Below are 19697 nucleotides of genomic sequence, written 5' to 3' on the forward strand. Positions count from 1 at the left end.
CCTATACAGCTTGGAGTAAGACAACATGCATGAAGAGGATGATGTGGACAAAATACTCATTTGCCTAATAATTCTGTACGCCCTGTATACAGTTTTATTTAGCAACCAAGGGGTCACTGACCGGTCAATAGGTCTGTGTGAATGGGAAATTTACAATTAATTTCACAATGATTGTTAGCAACTCCTAGCAACCACTCATAACCGGTCAGGGAATACACAGTTTTCCTTAATGAATGGATGGTTGCTAACTGGCCTCTAGCCCTGTATTAATGGGGCATGGGCAGGGAAGGATCGAGTCCCTGACAAATGTAGAAACATAAAGGAACAAGCCATCAGGAGTTTGTTTTTACTCTTCCCAGTAACTCAATGTAAACGATGTTTAACCATATTTAATGTTTAATTTGACACAATTTTGAAGGATTTAGAATTCGGTGCTTTTATGGAGGAGAAGAAAAATGACAAAAATATCTTGTCTAGATCTGCACATGTTCTCAGCTGAAGGACTTTGCTCAGTTGTCAAGGAGAGTTAATACTTGTCATCTCAGCTGAGCAACCTAGAGCTAGAGATGGCCATAAAGGCTAAAAGCTCCTGAAAAGAAAAACATTAAGTGGACCTTTTTATTTAGTCAGGGTTAATAATGGTAGAAATTGGCAACATCACTTGCTTTCATCCTTACTAAATATCACAAGAACTGCACAAGGATGAATAATGAGCAAGAATTTGGGTCTATTGTGTTGAGAAGTTGAGAGTGATGGGAAATTGCCCTTTCCCAGACTCTCAAAGCCAGTGGCCTGATGTTGCATGAACCTCATCTAAAATAGGGCAATGATTTCTTACCCTGCTCTTCGCCCTGTTGTTTGCTTGGATCTCCTCCTAAAAAAATATGTTTAGTTTCTTTTTCTTTAGTTTTTTTGAGAAAACCTGCATTAAAAAAGGGATGATATTTCAACACACATCGACATTCATGAATACACATCATTCCAGAGACAAGCCAATACCCCTGTTACTGTCTGCTTTTGTAAAATTAAACAGAATTGCAGTCTGAGTGTTTCTTGAGAAAAATGCTTGTACATTTTGTTTTTTTTACTTGGTGCCCCGCGGCTTAAAGATTACAAGGTTACACCAGAATAACTGTAGATAAGAATTAGTAAATTATATATGTACATTCCTGTGTCCCATTTTCTCTGCAGCAACCACCATTGTGGAAGCGGGCAAAGACAAGAAGAACCCCGATGACTTTGCCGAGGCACTGGATTCAGTTCTGGGGGATTTTGCATTCCCTGATGTTTTTTTGTTTGATGTATGGGGAGCTATTGGAGATGTCAAAAATGGCAGAATCTAGATGTTTGTTGTACACATATGAGAGAAGAAGAGCTCTGTTCTCTGGTATATCAAGCTGCAAAAAGGTAAAACGTAGAAGTGCGTATATATTGCCTTCCAGTCCCTATATTCATTTTGAATCACTTGCAATCATGGCCGCACTGTGATATTGTTTGAGAAATGGAATGTTGCTAATTTGTGCATAACAGATTCTTAATGTTCTACTAAACTGGACTGTCAAATCTTTACAAGAAATACAATGCACAGTAATCTGCAGAGTAGTTTTTAATGCATTTGGCTAAATGAATAATCAGAAATTACTAATTCATCATCATTAGAAAGCTGTGATTGAATGTTTAATTAAAAAGAGATGCATTTAATAGAGGTCTTGACGTCTGCCACCAGCGTGCAACAGTATGTTATGAAACTGCAAGAGTTGGAATCAGCTGAGGAATCCACAAAAAGCGGTTAGCACCAGTAAGTCTGTTTCACATTGAAAGGAATTGCTGCGAAAACAGGAAAGAAACATTTACAGGACATTCAATCTTTCTCTCAGTTAACAACAACTTATATAAGGTAAATAAAAATGTGTGTTTTGGATTTTACCAAGTGTTCCAGAAAAAGGCATTGCAGCTTTAAATATTCTCAGTCTTGCAGTAGATGACTGACCTGACTTGAACTTACAAAAAAAAAGTAAAATAAAATAAAATAAAAAATAATCAAAGCTGTCATCTAAAAACTGAATACCAGGGGAGCAATCTAAATGTTCCTGCTCTGCAATACCTGTAGATTCCCACATGTGGAAACTGCTGTCAAACTCCATATTCGAACCATAAGCACCCACAGTCAAAAAGAAATCCAAAAAATATTTTGGTGGATTCTTGTGCTTGTATGTAAACTCTTACTCTTAGTTTTCCTTAAAAATTGGAAAGAATTTCTTGTGGTTGTTGAGAAAAGGAAAATGTTACATATTCACTTTAACATTGTACCATGTTTCACTGAGGGAGCCTTCAGTCTGTTTAAAAAAAGAGAGAGAGCAAATATACTATAGCAGTTTGTTGCAGCATTTCATTATCACTGCTCTTAGTTTCAGTGTGTAGATCTCGCTTTGTGTTTCTGCATTGGTTAGTATATCCAGTAAAAAAAAAAAGGAAGCATTAACTTAACACTGGAGTGGCATATTTTTTCTGCCTTACCATTTTGCATACAAGTAAAAACCGAATGGCTAAATTTAAATAGTTTGACCTATTACATGGTTTGAGCAATATCAGTACTCTTCTTTGTGTTGCCACTTGACTGCATTTCTGTATGGGAAGTAAAATGGTTAAATATTTAACAGCAACAAATATTTCTGTTTTATTGAGCCTTTATTTACGTGAACAATCAACATTTACTCCTCACTGTCATGGGAGAACTTTTATGGGATAAAAAATAACTGTTGTGGAAGACTGGTTGAGTTGAGTGACGTTACAGCGTGCATTACTTTATGTGCATGATGAGTGTAAAAATTGCTCTCTTCACAAAAAATATTCTCAAATATTCTCAATATTCTCCACATCAACTTTAAAGCTTAGCCTTGAGATCTCAAAGAGGCAGAAGATTTTATAACAATCAAAATAAAATACAATAACGTTCTCCAAATTTAAACTCTAGACAGTGTACTTGTTTAGGTTATCTAATTGTAGTTTATCTAGATGTTTAGGATGCACTGTAATTCCTCCACGAACTGAGTCCTGCTTTTTAAAGGGTGAGTTCATTCAAATTATAAGTCTTCACACATGCATTTTCAAACTTACTCCCACTTACACTTAACCATACTTCGGCACAATACATCATTTTTAATTAACACCTTCCATTCAGTTGAGCAGCACTTGTGCATTTTAATGGATGGTATACCAAAATAAAACAAATTTATATCTAAGTGACTACATACCAGTATTTGTTAAGGACAATAAAGAGATGATTTCTGGAGATCATGAAAACGACATACCAGTTATCAGTAAAATTTTCAACTTATAATGAAGTTACCATCTTTTGATCCCTCATTTCTTCACATTTTCCCAATACTAACGTTCAAACACATTGGAATTGCTAACACACTGTTTTCACTGCACATATTCTAGATAAATATACAGGAATGAAAGGTGGGTCAAGACTTTTGATATTTGTAATAATCCATCTTTTTTCGTCTTGTAAACATCCTTCAGCCCATATGTAACAGACAACCTTGAAACAGAATATCTCACTCAGTAAAAAAACAATGAAGTTAAATGCAAGAAACTGATCGTTTAACATTTTTCAATCTTTTATAGGTTTTCAGAGTTTGTGACATGTTCAGTCAGAGTAACTATTAGCAAATGTATGTGAATATAGTATAATATGATATTTCTTGTTAACAATACGCACTTCTACAATATTACAGTTTCTATATTTCAGGTTCATGGGACTAGGCTGCCTGTGGGTTTCCTCCTAAAATGGTTAGCACAACATCAGGTCTAAGCATGCATCAAACAAAGACAAAACAAGATAATTTATCCTATTTAATGGTACATTAAATACGGTTAACTTAATGCAGCAGTATATCTAGGTAGCAGTGCATATAGTTAACTTCAGTGCGATGTATGGAGCTGAGAGTACATGTCTGATCCCTGTGATCACTCATTTCTGATCAGAGAAACAAACACACACTGTACCATGAGCCTTAGTCAGGTGACTTTAAGGTAGACGGAGAAGTGACATTTGACTTTGTTGTTTCTCCTGTTTCATCTGAGCCCAGGTTGCCCCCTAATGAAGATCGTGTGAATCTGCGTGCAGTCTCTTGAAAATATGGGTACAAAGTCATGATTGAGCTCCGGGACCAGTCAAAGCGGGGGTAGACTCTCTTAAAGACTGCCCTCCGGAACAGGATATAAACCCATGGGTCGAGGATCTGGTTGCAGGTGGCAAAGCGGAGGTACAGCAGCAGTTTCCTGACCCAGAGAGGATCGCTGGAGAACACTGTTTGAGCAATAAAGACCTGGATGTGGAGGAATAATATAGGGACAGACAGAGAAAAGCAGAAGTAAAGAGAAGCATGAAGGAGGAAGCAGTTGACGGGGGAGAAGATGGTAAAGAAAGGAAATAAGAAATAGCAAAAGGAAGAGATTGGAAAAAGCGAATAAGAGAAGGGAGATCAAATAGGTTAATATTGCAGATCCACACAAGCATTCACTATAAGTTGTGTCTAGTTTAAAAAGAAAGGCTAGGGTAATTTTGTCATGGTGTCCCTGAGGCAGTGGCTGCTGTAACATAGCCTAATTACCCATTACCCAATTACCCACATTTCATGTGAGGCACAGCATTATTAGCATTACCCCAACTGTCTCCAGAAGGGGGAAAACATGCTAACAAGCTCCTGCAGGAATTAAAAACTGGCCTAGTGTTGCTTATAGTTTCTTTTCAAAATTTAGCTCGTGTCACAGTTCTGTTCTCCTGAGTTTTTGCATCCAAGCAATGCAAGAGACCATGCAAGATGAAGCGTTTTTGTGAGGCAAATGCCTCTCAGTGGTATTGGTACTCCATGGGCTCATGTTTTGCAGAGTGCCAGTTAACATTGGCTTATTTTCATTTTCAAAAACAAAGAAGAAAACTGACATTAAGAATAATAATTTCATATAGGCTCAACTGCAGATAACTGCTTGATTGCATTTGTCCAGTTCGCAGTACTTCCAGGATTTCTGCAGCTATACTCCAAAGGAAAAAAAATATTAGAAACTAAATGAAACGAAAATCTGCAAAACGAAAAGCTACCATGTTTCTGATGACAGAACATACGTGTGTTAATTTTTCCAAATTAAAGAACGTGCAAGGCCAAAAAACAAGCATGATGAGAAGTTTAATGGCTATTAACTGGAGAAAGAATGGAACGAAACTTTGAGCATATAAGTATTGGTTTGGAAGCGGCAGTGCGTGAAGTGGACTGATGAGTACAAATCTGTCATTTGGAGATGTTTAGGGCACGTGACCAACTAATTGGCAAAAATACGGTGCCATGGGGGTGAGCGGTGATGGCGGATGAGCAGAGTTAGATTTTCGTTTCACGTTTTACTCGCCTTAGTGGGGACACTTGAAACATGATGTAAATCCATGGGTCTAAAATCTGATTGCAGGTGGCCATTCGTATGCCGAACAAAACCACATTAGCATCAGGAACTTCAGAAGTCTTCATGCACACCAAAATGTATATCTGTACAAGGTATCACACAACTAATGTTAGACCAGACTGCAGAAAAATGTGTGCTCCATTCAGGGACTTTAGTCTTTATTATTTTGTTCTCTGGCAAACTCAGTTAAAAAAACGAAGTAGTTGATTTATTTTTTTTAACTATACATAGGAAAGCAAAAGTGTAAAGAGCTGAATTATGCAATAAGTGATTCCTATTAGAAGTATAAAAATGATAGGTAGATAATGCAAGATAGGCTGAACGTAACTGAAATTGTCTAATTTTTATACAAATTAAAAATGCATCAGCATCTCATCAATATCTATAAATAACACCTCCCATAGAAGGTCTGGGTTTTATTTTGAGTCTTGGTTGCCACACTGGAACTTTCTGGACTTTTTCAGTGCTGTTTGACATTGTACTAGATGTTTTCCTTTAAAGGCTCTGCTTCACTCTTGAGTTGAAATATGTCATCTCAAGTGGGGCATTAAGGGGCTCTTTGATCCAGTGTAAGTACAGACGGTTTTCAGATCAGCTAGTAAATAGGCTGCATCACTAAGAAGAACTGAAGCATACACAGAGGAGCAGAGAAAAGGAGCTTAGGACCTTGTGATGCCTCATTAAGGTTCAAACATTTTAAAAGAAGCGCTGGTAACAAAAAACTAGATAGTTAAGGTCATGGCGCGGTGCTTTCAAACATATGAAAACCATTTCCCACACAACAGCAGGTGGACACAGTAAAAGTAAGTGTGTCACCTTGCAGTATCTTGAAGATATTAATTTCCTATCACAACCTCATGATTAATGTTTAGTGAGCAGTCTTTATAAATGTTTAGCCCGTCAGGCTACTTTTGTTTTTTATATATATATTCTGAGTATTTCTTCGATCATGAAAAAATAGAAAATTTATTGTCAAGAAACACAAACCTAGCCTAAAAGAAGGTAAAAACAAGAGAGATCTTCCCCTTCTGTCTACAAGAGAAGGCAGTGAAATCTTCCATTGGTCTTATGATCACACAACACACACATAGACCAGACTGCAATTATGGAGTTCAACACACTGTTACACTGGTTGAAAAAGGGCCAGATGTTTCTGTGGAGGGCAGTGACTGTTGTACAAGACCAGAGTGCTCCATTTATCCTGCAACATCATATCAGTTCACTCTCTGGGTCATCAGATAAATTGTTTCTTTCATATGAGGATTAGATTTGAAAAAGCTGCTACAAATAAAACATTTCTTGACCAAAGACAGCTACTTTATAGAAAGTTAATATGAAGAGACAGGGGTGTACTAGTATTTGTTCAAGCACTTAATGTATACACAGTGTTATGTAACAACTCTTCCTATAACAGAAAGCTTACGTAAATTAGTCAAAGAATCAGATGTTAGATTCATAAATAATTTGTCTGGCCCTTCAGTCTGATCTCCATTTCTGCTTGTCTGGAAATCTCCTTGGCTACATGTGCTTGACACTGAATTGCTCTACCTGAAAGTGTTATCTCTTTCTTTCCGGCTCTCTCTCTGACTCCCTCACCTCTTCTCTGGTGTTGTAGAATAAAACAGGAATTAGCCGACTGACTAGTCATTTCCAGTGTCATTTCCAAGCATGGAATTGACATTGCTCGTTAATTATTATTTGTAGACTAATTGAATGTTATTGTCCAGTAAAATGCCAGCGTGCTATATAATTGAAAAAGATACAAAAAGTATTTTTTTTATTAACAGAACAATATAGTACCTTAAATAAAAATAGAAAATTACACCCCATTATATTAGGAATTACAGTGTACATTGTGAACAAGAAAACAGCAGCATTAATGTGACTTTAATTATCATCAGTTATATTTTTACATAGTTTGCTGTTCCAGAACATGAGGTTTACTAACTATTAATGTTATAGACTGGAAAAATGATATAATTCCTCATGCTGTTTGAATAGATAAACAAATAAATAAGAGAAGTGCTAAGTGCCTAGCTTTACATGTTTTTAACTCACCAATTTAAATGTTATCATGGCTAAAAAAAATGTATAATTTTGCATGTGACTGACAGTTGGGTGCTGACGTAGGTAGCTGTAGTGGGTAGCTGTGTGCTAGGCTTCACCTCAACTGAACTGAGATACGGAACTGGATCTCTCACCTGTTTCTAAGAAGTAAGAAAGTTTAAAATAATAATAATTTTTTTAAAAATAATTCTTAGTAATCAGTTTAATAACAGAAAATGTCCTTGTTTTCCTGTTTTCAAAATAGTTTTTGTTTATTTACGCAATATGAAACAAATTCAGTTTTTTTTAAATTATAGCATAAAATCCTTTGTGTTTTATACTAAAATTAAAAATCAAGATTAAAAACAAAAAAATTAACAACAAGCAATACAAAAAACATATTTAGCCATTAATAATTTGTGTTCATGTAGGTTATTAGGCAATAAAGTAAATGGTGTGACACAAAAAAAATTGGGGCTGTCTGTGTCATGACTTATTGCTTACTGTTATTTATGCTATTTAAGAGTGAAATTGCTAAATTCGGTTCTGTATTACTAGTGTATTACGCATTAGTTATATTAATTGTCATTTTTGCCTTTTTTTTTGTCTATATACAACAACCTACCCAAAACCAACCAACTAACCAAAGAAACAAATAAACAAGCAACCAAACAAACAAACAAACTCACCAGGAGGGGGCACCAGCTGATAGAGGCAATAATCATGATCAAGATAAGTTGCACCATCATCTCGACTTCATGGTCTCGGCTCCGCTGTGTCCTGTCTTGTCCGCAGCACACCTTGATAAGCGTCACCACACTCACTGTGTTCAGTAAAAATGACACAACGATTGAAGTCAACCCCACGAAGGAGAAGAGCAGGGAGAAGACCATATCACTTCCTTTCGAACTGATGTTGAAAAAACACCAAGAACCAGGAGCCTGTATGTGGTAGCTCCCGATGCCTATTAAGGGCAGCAAAGCAATACAGCCAGCAGCCAACCATACCATCAGCACCATGTAGACTGTCCGGCTCTTGCTCATGTTGGTGGAGCGTGCAAATGGACGGTTAATGCCACAGAAGCGCTCCATGGCCATTGTGGCACTAAGCAGCAGTGGGCACAGTCCATAGAAGACCATAGACATACCCATGAAGTTGCAGAAGTGGCAGTTAGGATCTACTTGGCGCCAATTAAAACGTGTAAAATGGAAGGAGACCACAATGGAACCTGTGACCAAAAGACCCATAAAGTCAGTAACTACAAGACCGGCCAGGAAGATTAAGAAGAAAGACCGTGACCGATTCCGCATTCGTCGGAAAGATTTGACAAGAACAATGAAGGCAATGAGATTTGAGGTGATTCCCAAAGTGCTGAAGATGGTTGAGAAGTATGCTGAGCTGATGGGACGTGTGTAATTGAACGGAGGGCTTTTGAGGGAGTAACATTGTGGAGTGTTGTTGGCATCTGAGGTATTCATCGTGGCTAGCTGGTACACACTCGTTGACTTGAGGTGACTCTGAGATGAAAAGACAATACTAGTTAGAAGAGTACAAACAAAAAAATCAATCAATCAATCAAACAAACAAGCAAACAAACAAACAAACAAACAGAAAGTTAAAAAATTACATAAAAAATATAATACATTCATCCAAGCACCAAGATAATAGTAATTGAACAGCCACACAATACCCATTGCAGGGACACTACAATTATTACCAGAAGGATTTTATTTTTTTGACTACTACATATGTACATACATTTTGTGTCATTGTGTATTGCATGGTTAGCTTAGTTGTACCACCAGACAGTCAAATCCTATTGTTCTCGCATGCTGTGGCAGCACTACAACCTCATAGCACCAAGAGTTTGGCTTAAAATCCCTGAGTTTTCTAAGGAGTTTATATAGTGTGAGAAAGAACTGTCTCTGTATATTTTTATGAGTTTTTGCTGGTTGGGTCGACTCTTACAGTATAAACAAACTGAGCAAAGGTGACATAATCTGTCAGAAGAGGTGGACCGATGTTGTTGCACTTCAGATGTGGTGACGTCCAAGATAAAAAATGTGTTTACTCTAACACAGTTCTAAATGGCACATTCCCAACTCTTTATTTACATCGAGCATACTGCAACACATCATATTTCTAATCAGAGCACCTTTAATGGCTGAAGCCTATCTTATCATGCAAAAAAAGCAAAACACATTGAGGTGTCACAGTAGTTCAACAGTCAGTGGTTTAAAAAACCAATTCTGGTTAACGATCATTTCTTTGTTTTTATAATTTTTCATCATTTCATTGGTTGTTATGACATCAGTATTGTATTGCTACAACAGAGGCTGAAAATGCAATGAACAGTTCTATGGACGATTAAACACATAGCAAAGAAAGCTGACAGTGCGTCTGAATTATTAAAAACCCTTTATCTGGAGGTAAAATCATTGTTGCCAGATATCAGGGGATCCAATATTTTTAGTGTCGACAACACTGATTGCCTAAACTATGAAAATAAACCTTTAGAATGCAAAGTAACAGCTCAGACGCAGATGTACACAGCACCCACACAAACGCATGCAGACAGTGACAGTATGGGGCAGAGATGGAATGAGTGACAGAGAGACCGAAATAGACAGAGTGGGAGAGCTGGCATATCCTGCCAGGAAGTTCAGTTTGGTGGCACTAAAAGGAAATAAACATAGAATCAGACATAATCAGCTCTTGGTATTCTTTCCCCAGTAAAAAAAAAGAAGTCTGAGGATGGTAATATGGAAACAAATATCCATAGCTTTCATTAATCTAAATATTTGTTTCACAGCACATCACCAAGATACTGATTTCATCCTGTGTTAACTAAAGAAACTACAGCAACTGTAGGTTATTGCTTTAAGAAACAAATTTATATACAAAAACCTATGCAGTATGATCTAAGAGAAAGACTTCAATGAGAAACATATGCCTGTACTATACTCTATAAAATTATGCCTGTTCAGTAATGTGTTGTTACCTTACTTACAAACACCCCCAAAAATTGGGAAGTTGTAAAATGTAAATAAAAACAGAATCCAAAGATTTGCAAATCTAGTATACCAATATTTTATAGCAAATAGCAAATCTAAAACATACCAAATATTTAAACTGAGAACATTTAAAACTTTAGGTAAAAATATGAGCTGATTTTGAATCTAATGGCAGCAACATGTCTCAAAAGAAGTTGGGATGGGAAGAACAAAAAGTCGGAAAAGTAAGTGGACCTAAAAAAAGAACAGCCAAAGGAATGTTTTGCAGCTAATTAGGTTACTGGCAACAGATCAGTAACACGAATGGCTATAAAAAAAAACACATTTTAGAGAGGCAGAGGTTCACCAATCTGCAAAAAAAGAGAAGACAAAAGAAAAGAAGCAACTATGGAGCAACTTCAGAATATTGTTACTCAACATAATATTGCAAAGACTTTTTTTTGTCATGTCATGTTGCCATGTTGCATGTCCACAAATGCAGGTTAAAGCTCTGTCGTGCAAAAAAGAACCCATGTGTGAAGATGATAGAGAAATGTTCAAGGGTCAAAGGTAATTTAAAATGTACTAAACTGTTCTGTTGTCAGCTTATTTGAAATTTGAAATTCTTTTTTGTAAACATGGCCAGCGATTTCTCCGGACTTAAGAAGAAAGAGTAGTTCAAAAGCCTGGGGGTGAATTAGTGCCCATGAACTGACAGATTACTGATCTGGAAAGGCATCTTCAGCAATGAAAGACTTTTATTCACTTCATATCAGAAGAGTCTGGGTGCTTAAATAGGCCTCCTGTAGCCCAGATCTCTCACCAACTGAAATCATTTGGAGCATCAAGACAGAAAAAATGCTCAAGTAGTCCCAAGACTATTGAGCAGCCACAATAATACATCAGACAAGAATGAGATAACATTCCTCTCCCAAAAGTCCAGCACCCGGTCCCCTCAGTTTTCAGATGTTTATGGACTGTTCTTAAAAGAATGCCAAACAGTGGTAAACATGGCCCAGTCCCATCTTCTTGGAGGTGCGTTGCTGCCATCAAAATCAAAATGAGCCAATACTTTTCTAAGAACTTGTAGATTTTCTCAGTTCAAGTCTTTGATGTGTTTTATATGTTCTATACTTTGCTTAGTTGCATTTGTACTTTGGATTGTCTTTGGCACTATTTACAAAACACATCAGTGAATCCAGTAAAATTTTCTATCACCATCAGAATTTTGTTTGTTTCACTATTTCACTGTTTGGTGTTATACTTGTGCAGTAGCTTTTAAGAAGACGCATCATGGGAGGAGGATATACAGAAATGCAACAGAAAAAGACAAATAAAGACAATAAAGGACAAAACGGAGAATTATACAGGTTTTTAAAAGTGAAAAGCTTCTGATGCTGTTATTAATATGTACTGACACTAAAATGCAGCAGAATAAAACTAAAAGCTGTCTCAGACAGTTGTGTATTATTGGCAGCAGCGAATGATCATTGTCTTGACACTTCTAATTTCAATGACTAGAAATTGTGCAAACTAAAATCTGACTGCTGGATTTCCCCCCATAGGGAATTTTCTTCCACTTGTCCATTCTTTTTCCTGTAGTCTATTGATTTGCTTCTACATTTGAAATCATAACAATGCAGAGTGGAATGCACAGAACTTTTAACAGGCAGGAAGACAACTTTAGTAACTTGAAGAATTAGGCTAAGTGCTTCTGTATTGAAGTGAAACAATAAAACAATCCAAATTGTCTAAACTTTGGCCAAATGGGCATAGACGACCTGTATTGTTTCACACGCCAACTGGGCACAGACTGGTAGCTCGTTAGGAATGAAAACAACTGAACCACTAAAACACCAAACAGGTGTCTGTTTTTAGCCTGCTTTCATGCAGTAATCTTGTAAAGCATCAAATTTATCCTTCAAACTAGTTTAGAAGAACTTAATGCCTAGTGCTGAAAATGCCACTGCCTAAAAGGAGATCATGAAATCAGGTTTGGTACACCAATTATTTGCTCAATCATCAAAAACAACTCAGATGAATATTTTGATGTTGCTTTGATGTTTGTGCGAGTGGTGGAAACCATTATAAATCAGCCATGAAACTAAGATATGAGCCCTTTTCCTTTACTACATCAGAATTTTATAATATTCGTTTAATCTCGTTAATAGAGTGGATACATATTAAGAACTGTAGAACCCAAAAAACTGTGGCAACATGTTTTTGCCACAGAAAACTGAAGATACAGAAACTGAGACAAGTCATTGCACAGTTTACAAAAGGTAATGAAATCCTTCACGTCCTTAGGAAGTGCTATATGATGAACCTGCTCTCATATGATCTAGAAAACCTTTTTAAAGAACAATTAGCCAAAAGTGCCTGTTAGAATCCAAGATCAATATGTCATACTAAATACTGTTCCACTATGGCAGTAAAAATGCTTTACCAATGGGCCTAATGCAAAACCACAGAAATGCATTCATGAGTTTTCCACTTATCCTGAAATGTTGAGAATGGTGAATGCATGCAAAACAATATTAACCCACAAGGTTTTGCTGGTTTAAAGAAGATGAATAAGAATCATTAATTAACTGTCCTTATGATATACCATAACATACAATACAAATGATAAAAGTATATAAAAAAAATCTCTAGACCTGTGTAGTTTGCGCATATGCAGTAATATAAGAAAAAAAAGCTTAGCACTTACAAATCACTGAGTATTAAAGAAGACTTCACAGAATTGTTTTCAAGGATCATTTGTCTTGCAGTTGTAAAGTTTTTACTTCTCCATCGTTAACATCTCTCTTAAAAGATCAAAAATTATGCAAATTATAACGACTAGAAGACATGGGATAGATACCTTACATCACAAGTTCAGCTTGATGACAAAAAGACCTTTAGTAGCAACCCTGGCTCATCTTTACTCCCTTCCCCCAGCTGTGTCCTCTCCTCTACTCTTCCTACTCTGATACTCATCTCCCCCTCGTCCAGTCTTGCTTCCTTTTGCACAGTACACTCCTCTCAGGAAGTCAGAGGAGGGGAGGGCTTTAGGAAGGCACTCTTTCTTTTTCCATGCAGCAGAAGAGCATAGAAAGAAAAAGTAGGACTGTAAAAATGTTTGTTTTTAAAGGCTGGCAAGTGATCTAAAAAGGTTAACAAGCAAAAAGTAAATGAAAAAAACACGACCCCAAAACACATGGACGGCAATCAGGTTGTTTTAATAAGGACAAAGTTGTCCCTCAAGCATTTTATCTCATGTTTTGGAAAACAGGCTGGAGGACAGATGTTTTGAACGCAAATAGATACCGCAAGGCCGTTAACATTCATTTTAAGACTCTGTTTACAGTCACAAAAATATGTTTTAATTATAAAGCTCTATGATAAAATGAAAACAAGAACCGAATTAGAAACAATGTTCAATTTCTATACTTGTTACTTGTGAATACCACCAGAAATTGTTTTGCTGGATGTGAAGCGACACGAACGTAAAGGATTGCAGAGAGAAAAGTACTAGAATCTCAAATCATTATCCTTTATCCGCATCCAGGAAGCCGTGGCAAAGCACGAGTGGCAGACACAAAAGAAGAACAAAGGTCCAATGTAGTTATAATACTTTGTGGGTAGCAACATTTTTACAAGCGGTAAAATCAAATCAAAACGACAACTGTGTGGCATTGTTTGTAAATATCTCACTTTCTGCCCGTCATTGGCAAAAACCTGGGCCAGCCGCATGTCCAAAAGTCTGTTTTATGGGTCGTAACACACCAGACTCTTCTGTTAATGTAGTTAAAGTTATAGATTTTAAAGCCTAAAGATATCAGTCTGTGTGTAACCTATATAGCATTCGTGCATTGGAAAGGAATGACAAAAACATCTCTGAAAGGATCGTGGGAGTAAAAGCAAGCTTTCCAAAGTTATGATACAAAATTATGTCAGATGCTTGCATTTAATGCAGACACATGCAGGAAAGCATGCAAATAAATACTTGAATATAATCTTGTAGAAAAGCATAAACACTCCAAAGTGATGGAAGGTCCCGGGCCACCGAGTTCTTCCTTGCAGGACTATTGTTTACATGACTGGCCTTGTTTTAAATCTCAATGGCAAGCTGTCTCGTGTGCTTCCAATAGACTCCCTCCTTATTTGTACACCCTGTCTAAACCAGAAACAGAACCAGAGGTGTGATGCCAAAACATCTGGAACGTTCTGCTTTATATAGTAACTTTTTAAACTTCTTTTAGATAAACAACATGACTTTCTGACATGACAGTGCATGTTTCTGCCGGAAAAAGAAAATTTTTACAGACGTCTATGCAAAGTGTACGAAAACTATGTACACTTTATCACTCAGTAGCTTGTATGCAGCACTTTAAACATGTTGAGCATGTTGATCTGCTGCTGTGCCCTATTGCAATGATCAATGATGTTTAAGCTGTAGGACAGTTGGCCTCACATTTCACACCAGAAATATAAACAGGAGTCCATGGTGAATTACTGCAAGGTGCCCCACCAACATCATTCCTCATCTACCAGTCTGCTTGAAAGTTGGTGTGAGGTGTTTGTGCCGATATGCTGTGTTTGATTTTCACCATGATGCTGTGCATTTCAGTTAATTTTAGTTAATCTGTCTGTTAAGGGTTGTGCCACATTTTGTTTAACTGCTGCACCTGTACAGTATGTCCCATCTCATTCCCTCAGGTCAACAGACCAGATGCTTTTACTCATTCCTAGGTGACAAAGCTTTCGCACTTGTGGCTCCAAAACTGTGGAATCGTTTGCCATCGCTCCTTCACTTGCTGTTTTGAGATCTCGTTTAAAAACCACACTTTTACAGCCTTCAACCCAGCGTGCAAACTGTGAGTTCAAGTGATTTTTTATGTATTCTTTATTCTTTTTTTTTTTTTGCCTGTCCCGTTTGGCTCTTTTGCCATCAGAATTGTTGTCTAAAGGCAAAGAAAGATGCCCAACGGATTTACTTTACCAAATTGACCATCCCAGCCTTGCCGTAATGGTCCATTTGATTCACCTTTTATTGTTTATTTTATTTTCACTTACTGAATACGGGACAGACTTGACTGGGGGAAAGAAGGGGAGAAAGAAAGAGGGAAAGAGAAACAGCTGAGAAGAGGGACGGGGGAGAAGGGCAAACCAAAGACAAAAAAAAAAAAGAAAAAAGAAAAAAAATGCATATATCAATCACCTGGATCACCGGGTTGAGCTCCTTGGGGGGCTCAACCCGGGGTAGCGGTCATGTCCGGTTGGGGGCTCTCGGGTGACTGTTTCCTCGCGGCTGCGTGCAGCGGGGCTAGGGGAGGGTCTGTGCTGACGGACGTGGGTTACTGACCTGGTAGCCTGGCTGCCCCTGGGTGGGTCCGGGATGGGCGTGAGGTTCTGGGGGCGCTCCGTCTCTGGGCTGGGGCCCGGGCCGGGCCTCGGGGGCTTGGGTCCTGGTTGGTGTGTTGCCGGGGTTGTGGGCGGGTGGGTGCATGGGGGCCCAGCCCTGGAGCAGGGTGCCGCCGGTGCATCGAGCCACCTGGGGGGCTCTTCAACTGGTGGGGGAGATTGTCACATCTTGCAGGAGCTTTCCTCTCCTCAGGAGCTCCCTCTGCAGGAGGGGGAGATACAGGAGAGGTGGAGGAAGATCTCAGCCTGGGTGTTTATTGTCTTATGTAGTCTGGAAGATGAGTGGATGGTGGGGTGGGTGCAGTTTTCTCTGTGGTGGGGTTGGGTGGACTGTCCCGGGCTCTGTGGGGCCGGGAGGCGCTGCTGCACTGGGCCCCGGTCTGGATGGGCCTGGGCCCCCTTTCCCTGGCGGGTCGCGGAGTATGGGGGTGCCTACTGGGGTCAGCGGGGGAGCTGGCCCCAGGGAGGGGTCACTTGCCCCTCCCTTCCTTCCCTCCCCATCTCCAGCTGCCTCCCTCTTCCCGCTCCACCACAACCACCCACACATGCAGGGCCTTGGAGTAGGGGTATGTCACCAGGGTGCAGAGGAGGCTACCCCCCCTCTGTCCCCTTCTGGCTGCCTCTGCCTCAATTTTATCCCACAACTTAGACATTCACATTACTCACACTCTCATTACACATACATATAGGATCTTGGGGGTGGGCACGATACACGGAATCCAAATTACCATCAGGGTGTACACCTCACCCCTGGCGTCGTTGCCCACCTCTCAATTTTAAATACACGTAGACATTGAGGGCTAGCAGGAGGGACCATGCGCTTACCTGCTGCTCTCTGGCAGGTAGCTCCATGCCCTCCTGGGTTTTAAATGCACCTTAGAACACACATGCATCAACACTACAATGAGCGGGTGGAGGGAGGTTTGGAGTCTTCTCTCACCCCCATTCTCTGCGGCCTGCTGGAGCGGGGGGGCTAGGAGGAGGAGTTGGCCGTCCGACTGCGGTCTGGAGTGTGGGGCCTCCCTGCTGCTGCGGAGTCGGGGCGGTCTGCCTCCCCCCACCGCAGGGAAAAGGGTAACACCACCTGGGTCTGGGTGCAGTTCCCCCCTCCAGGGGCAAGGGTACCTAGACCCGGTTTGTAGAGTACGCTTGGGGAGTGTGATCGTGTGTACAGCGTCTCTTTATGTCTGTCTCCACGTTGGTTGAGTGTGGAGTAAGTGCATATGAGAGCATGAGGGTGGGAATGGATGTTTGTATCTGTGTGTGCCTGTATGTCTGTGTCTATATGTCAGGTTGGGTGTCAGGCGCCACCTCTCTGGGGACATCTCAGGCCCTCCAAGGTTTGGAGGCCTATCTCCCCCTACCACCACTTCCCCTGCCAGTGGCGGACTCCCTCAGACATCGGTGCGTTGGTGGTTCTTTGTGTCCGGGGATGGGCGTCCAGGTACACACCGGCTCACTCCTTGGCGGCCGCTTATCGGGGCCTGGAGCCTGGGGCTCGCTCGGGCCACTTCGGAGGTGGGGTGCCCCCGGCCTCTCGGCCTGGGGCTCGGTCACTCAGGCACGGCTGGCTGCCGGCGGAGCTCACGGGCGCGTCACTGCAACTCCCCCTGGCTTCTGCTCCGCGGCTGCTGAGTGAGCCCTCATCTGGGACTCTCCTCAGCTCTTTCTGGGACAGTGGCGCGGCTGCCCCTCTGTTGGTCTTCCTTGGTCTCTTGTGTTCTGGGGGCCTCTGGATGTCTGGAGTTTTGATCTCCTCCATACCTGCTTCATGCCCTGGAGGACGGGGCTGTGGCCCCCCCACACCCTCTAGCAGATCATTACATGAAGGAACCTTTTAAAAAACAAAAAACAAGCGCGTCCATGCTCACAGGTGTACACACGGGTGATCACACCCACAAACTACACCCTTTTTGGCTCCTACCTCAAAGCACACTGTGTTCTGTTGATCTTATGTGCTGCACAATAATGTTTAATATTTAGCATTTACTGTCATATTCCCATATATCATTGTGATGTTGTTTTATTACTCTTGTTCTCTTCTGTATTCTTTATTCTTTAACTTCTACAGCTCTTTGACCCTTTGGCCTGTGTTCGTCTCGTATGTTTTGGAGATTCCGTATTGGAATTTCAGGAGCAAGACCACGCGTCCAAACACACTTCTTCCGGTTGTCATTGACATACGTTCCCCTAATTTTGCAAGGTGTTCATTCTCGTTTACGTGCCCCACCCTCCTTCCTTGTTTCCAATTCTTTAACTTCTTCATTTCTATTTAGTGCATAGGGATCTGCCAGGCCCCTTCGAGGCCTTCCCCAAATCGCAACTCAATTCATGTCAAAGCATTACTTTTACCAACTGAAACACTGTCACAAATGAGGACGTGAGCCCACTGTATAGCTTACGTGGTTGCAGTGCTACCGGGATTTAAAAATAGTTATGCAAAATGGAGCGTGTCCGCTCCGACCGGCTCTAAAGGGTTAAAGGCAGACTACTTTAGGCCCGGAAATAGGATTCGTCACGTCATCACTTAAAGACCGGATAGGCTTATAAGGCCTTGAAGGTAAAAAACTACATTTCCGCGAAAATGACGCCACTTCCGGTTTAGGGCAGGTAATGGCGGACATGGGATAGTTCGCGCTGATGTCTATTCCGACTAGGAAGTGTTACGAACAGCTGATCGGATCGGCAAAGCGTGTTTCTGGAATATTATGTTTCTGTTGCTGCAAGTGGTTTATATGCAATTTTTGCTAAGCTATATGTGGAAGGAAACCGTGACCTAGGACAAAGCTGATGGCATAAGATGTAAGTACAACTCCTCCGGTTTCATAGGCAAAAAAAAATTATTGCGCTAGCTTACGTGGTTGCAGTTCTACCGGGATTTAAAAATAGTTACGCAAAACGGAGCGTGCCTGCTCTGACCGGCTTTAAAGGGTTCAAATTGCTTTACAAATACAGTGCTATGGTATGGCATTATAGCCAAACATCTGCATTATATTCTTGTATATACAAAGGACGTCATCTATTGTGTTTGTTCAGATGCAGATTTGCAAAAATAAGTCATGCCACCATGTTTCTTTTGGAGAGAATAGGCTTCCTCTATTAAATGCTGCGACCAGACTATTATTAATTAACACATTCTAGTGAGCGAGCATACATCACTCCTGTTGTATATGTTTTACACTGGCTCTCAGTAGTTTTTAGGATTCAATTTAAAATTGCTGCATTAACATATGGAGTACTAAATGACCAGACTCCATGTTACATGTCTCAGCTTCTTACAGAGTATGCATTACTTGCTGTCTTCCTTCATAGCAGTCAAATTAAAGACCAGAGGGCACAGAGCCTTTCAGTCTGTGGATCAGTCTGCTTTTAAGCTACATGTTTGTTTTATTGTGTCTTATCATATCTTTATATTGGCTATAACACTTAATATTCATATTTATTTGACTTATTTTGTGTACAGGGCATTTTGACTGTCTGTGAAAAGCACTTCATAAATAAATAAATAAACTTTACTTACAGCTATTCCAAGCAAGATAAACTTTTTCAGTCCTTTTTTTTTTTTAATTATACCATTAAGAACAAGAACTACCGTCCTGTTGCACTGACATCCGTCATCATGAATGCCTGGAGCGGCTGGTCAAAGGTCACATCTGCTCCTCCCACACTGGACCCTCTTCAGTTTGCCTATCGGACAAATAGAGCCACAGAGGATGCCATCGCCCTCGCAACGCACACCACCCTCACTCACCTGGAGAAAGGAATACATATGCAAGGATGCTCTTCATC

The 19697-nt window shown here is 40.0% G+C and overlaps 2 protein-coding genes across 6 annotated transcripts in view; one reads left to right on the forward strand and one right to left on the reverse strand.

Annotated features, from left to right (window-relative positions):
• Positions 1 to 2804, forward strand: part of gipc3 (GIPC PDZ domain containing family, member 3) — a 19898-nt gene extending 17094 nt beyond the window's left edge. For both annotated transcript variants that reach the window (XM_014333176.2, XM_042222764.1), the window contains exon 6: positions 1192 to 2804. In XM_014333176.2, the coding sequence (XP_014188662.1) occupies positions 1192 to 1343 (152 nt within the window). In that variant the 3' untranslated portion in view covers positions 1344 to 2804. The remainder of the gene's footprint in view (positions 1 to 1191) is intronic.
• An 804-nt stretch (positions 2805 to 3608) lies between these two features.
• On the reverse strand, positions 3609 to 13495 carry tbxa2r (thromboxane A2 receptor). 4 transcript variants are annotated; one of them, XM_005920902.2, is made up of 3 exons: positions 13366 to 13495; positions 8199 to 9026; positions 3609 to 4337 (listed from the first exon to the last, which is right to left on the reverse strand). In XM_005920902.2, exons 2-3 carry the CDS (start codon positions 8985 to 8987, stop codon positions 4023 to 4025), a joined length of 1104 nt encoding a protein of 367 aa, XP_005920964.1. In that variant the 5' UTR covers positions 8988 to 9026; positions 13366 to 13495; the 3' UTR covers positions 3609 to 4022. The 4 variants fall into 4 exon arrangements, with proteins under 4 accessions (XP_005920964.1, XP_005920965.1, XP_042078694.1 ...); XM_005920903.2 differs by having other exon boundaries at positions 13371 to 13482; XM_042222760.1 differs by adding an exon at positions 5413 to 5546 and having other exon boundaries at positions 8199 to 13477.
• Positions 13496 to 19697: the final 6202 nt, after the last annotated feature.

This window comes from Haplochromis burtoni, unplaced genomic scaffold (assembly GCF_018398535.1).
Source record: "Haplochromis burtoni strain Fernald_Lab_line unplaced genomic scaffold, NCSU_Asbu1 Contig_5, whole genome shotgun sequence".
Lineage (NCBI taxonomy): Eukaryota > Metazoa > Chordata > Actinopteri > Cichliformes > Cichlidae > Haplochromis > Haplochromis burtoni.

Excerpts from the sequence above, each read along its gene's own strand:
- tbxa2r (XM_005920902.2), bottom strand. The coding sequence starts at position 8,987 with ATGAATACCTCAGATGCCAACAACACTCCACAATGTTACTCCCTCAAA. Across the intron at positions 4,338-8,198 it reads TCAGCTGGTGCCCCCTCCTG|GTCTTTATTGCTCAAACAGT; the intron begins GTGAGTTTGTTT and ends CTCCACATCCAG.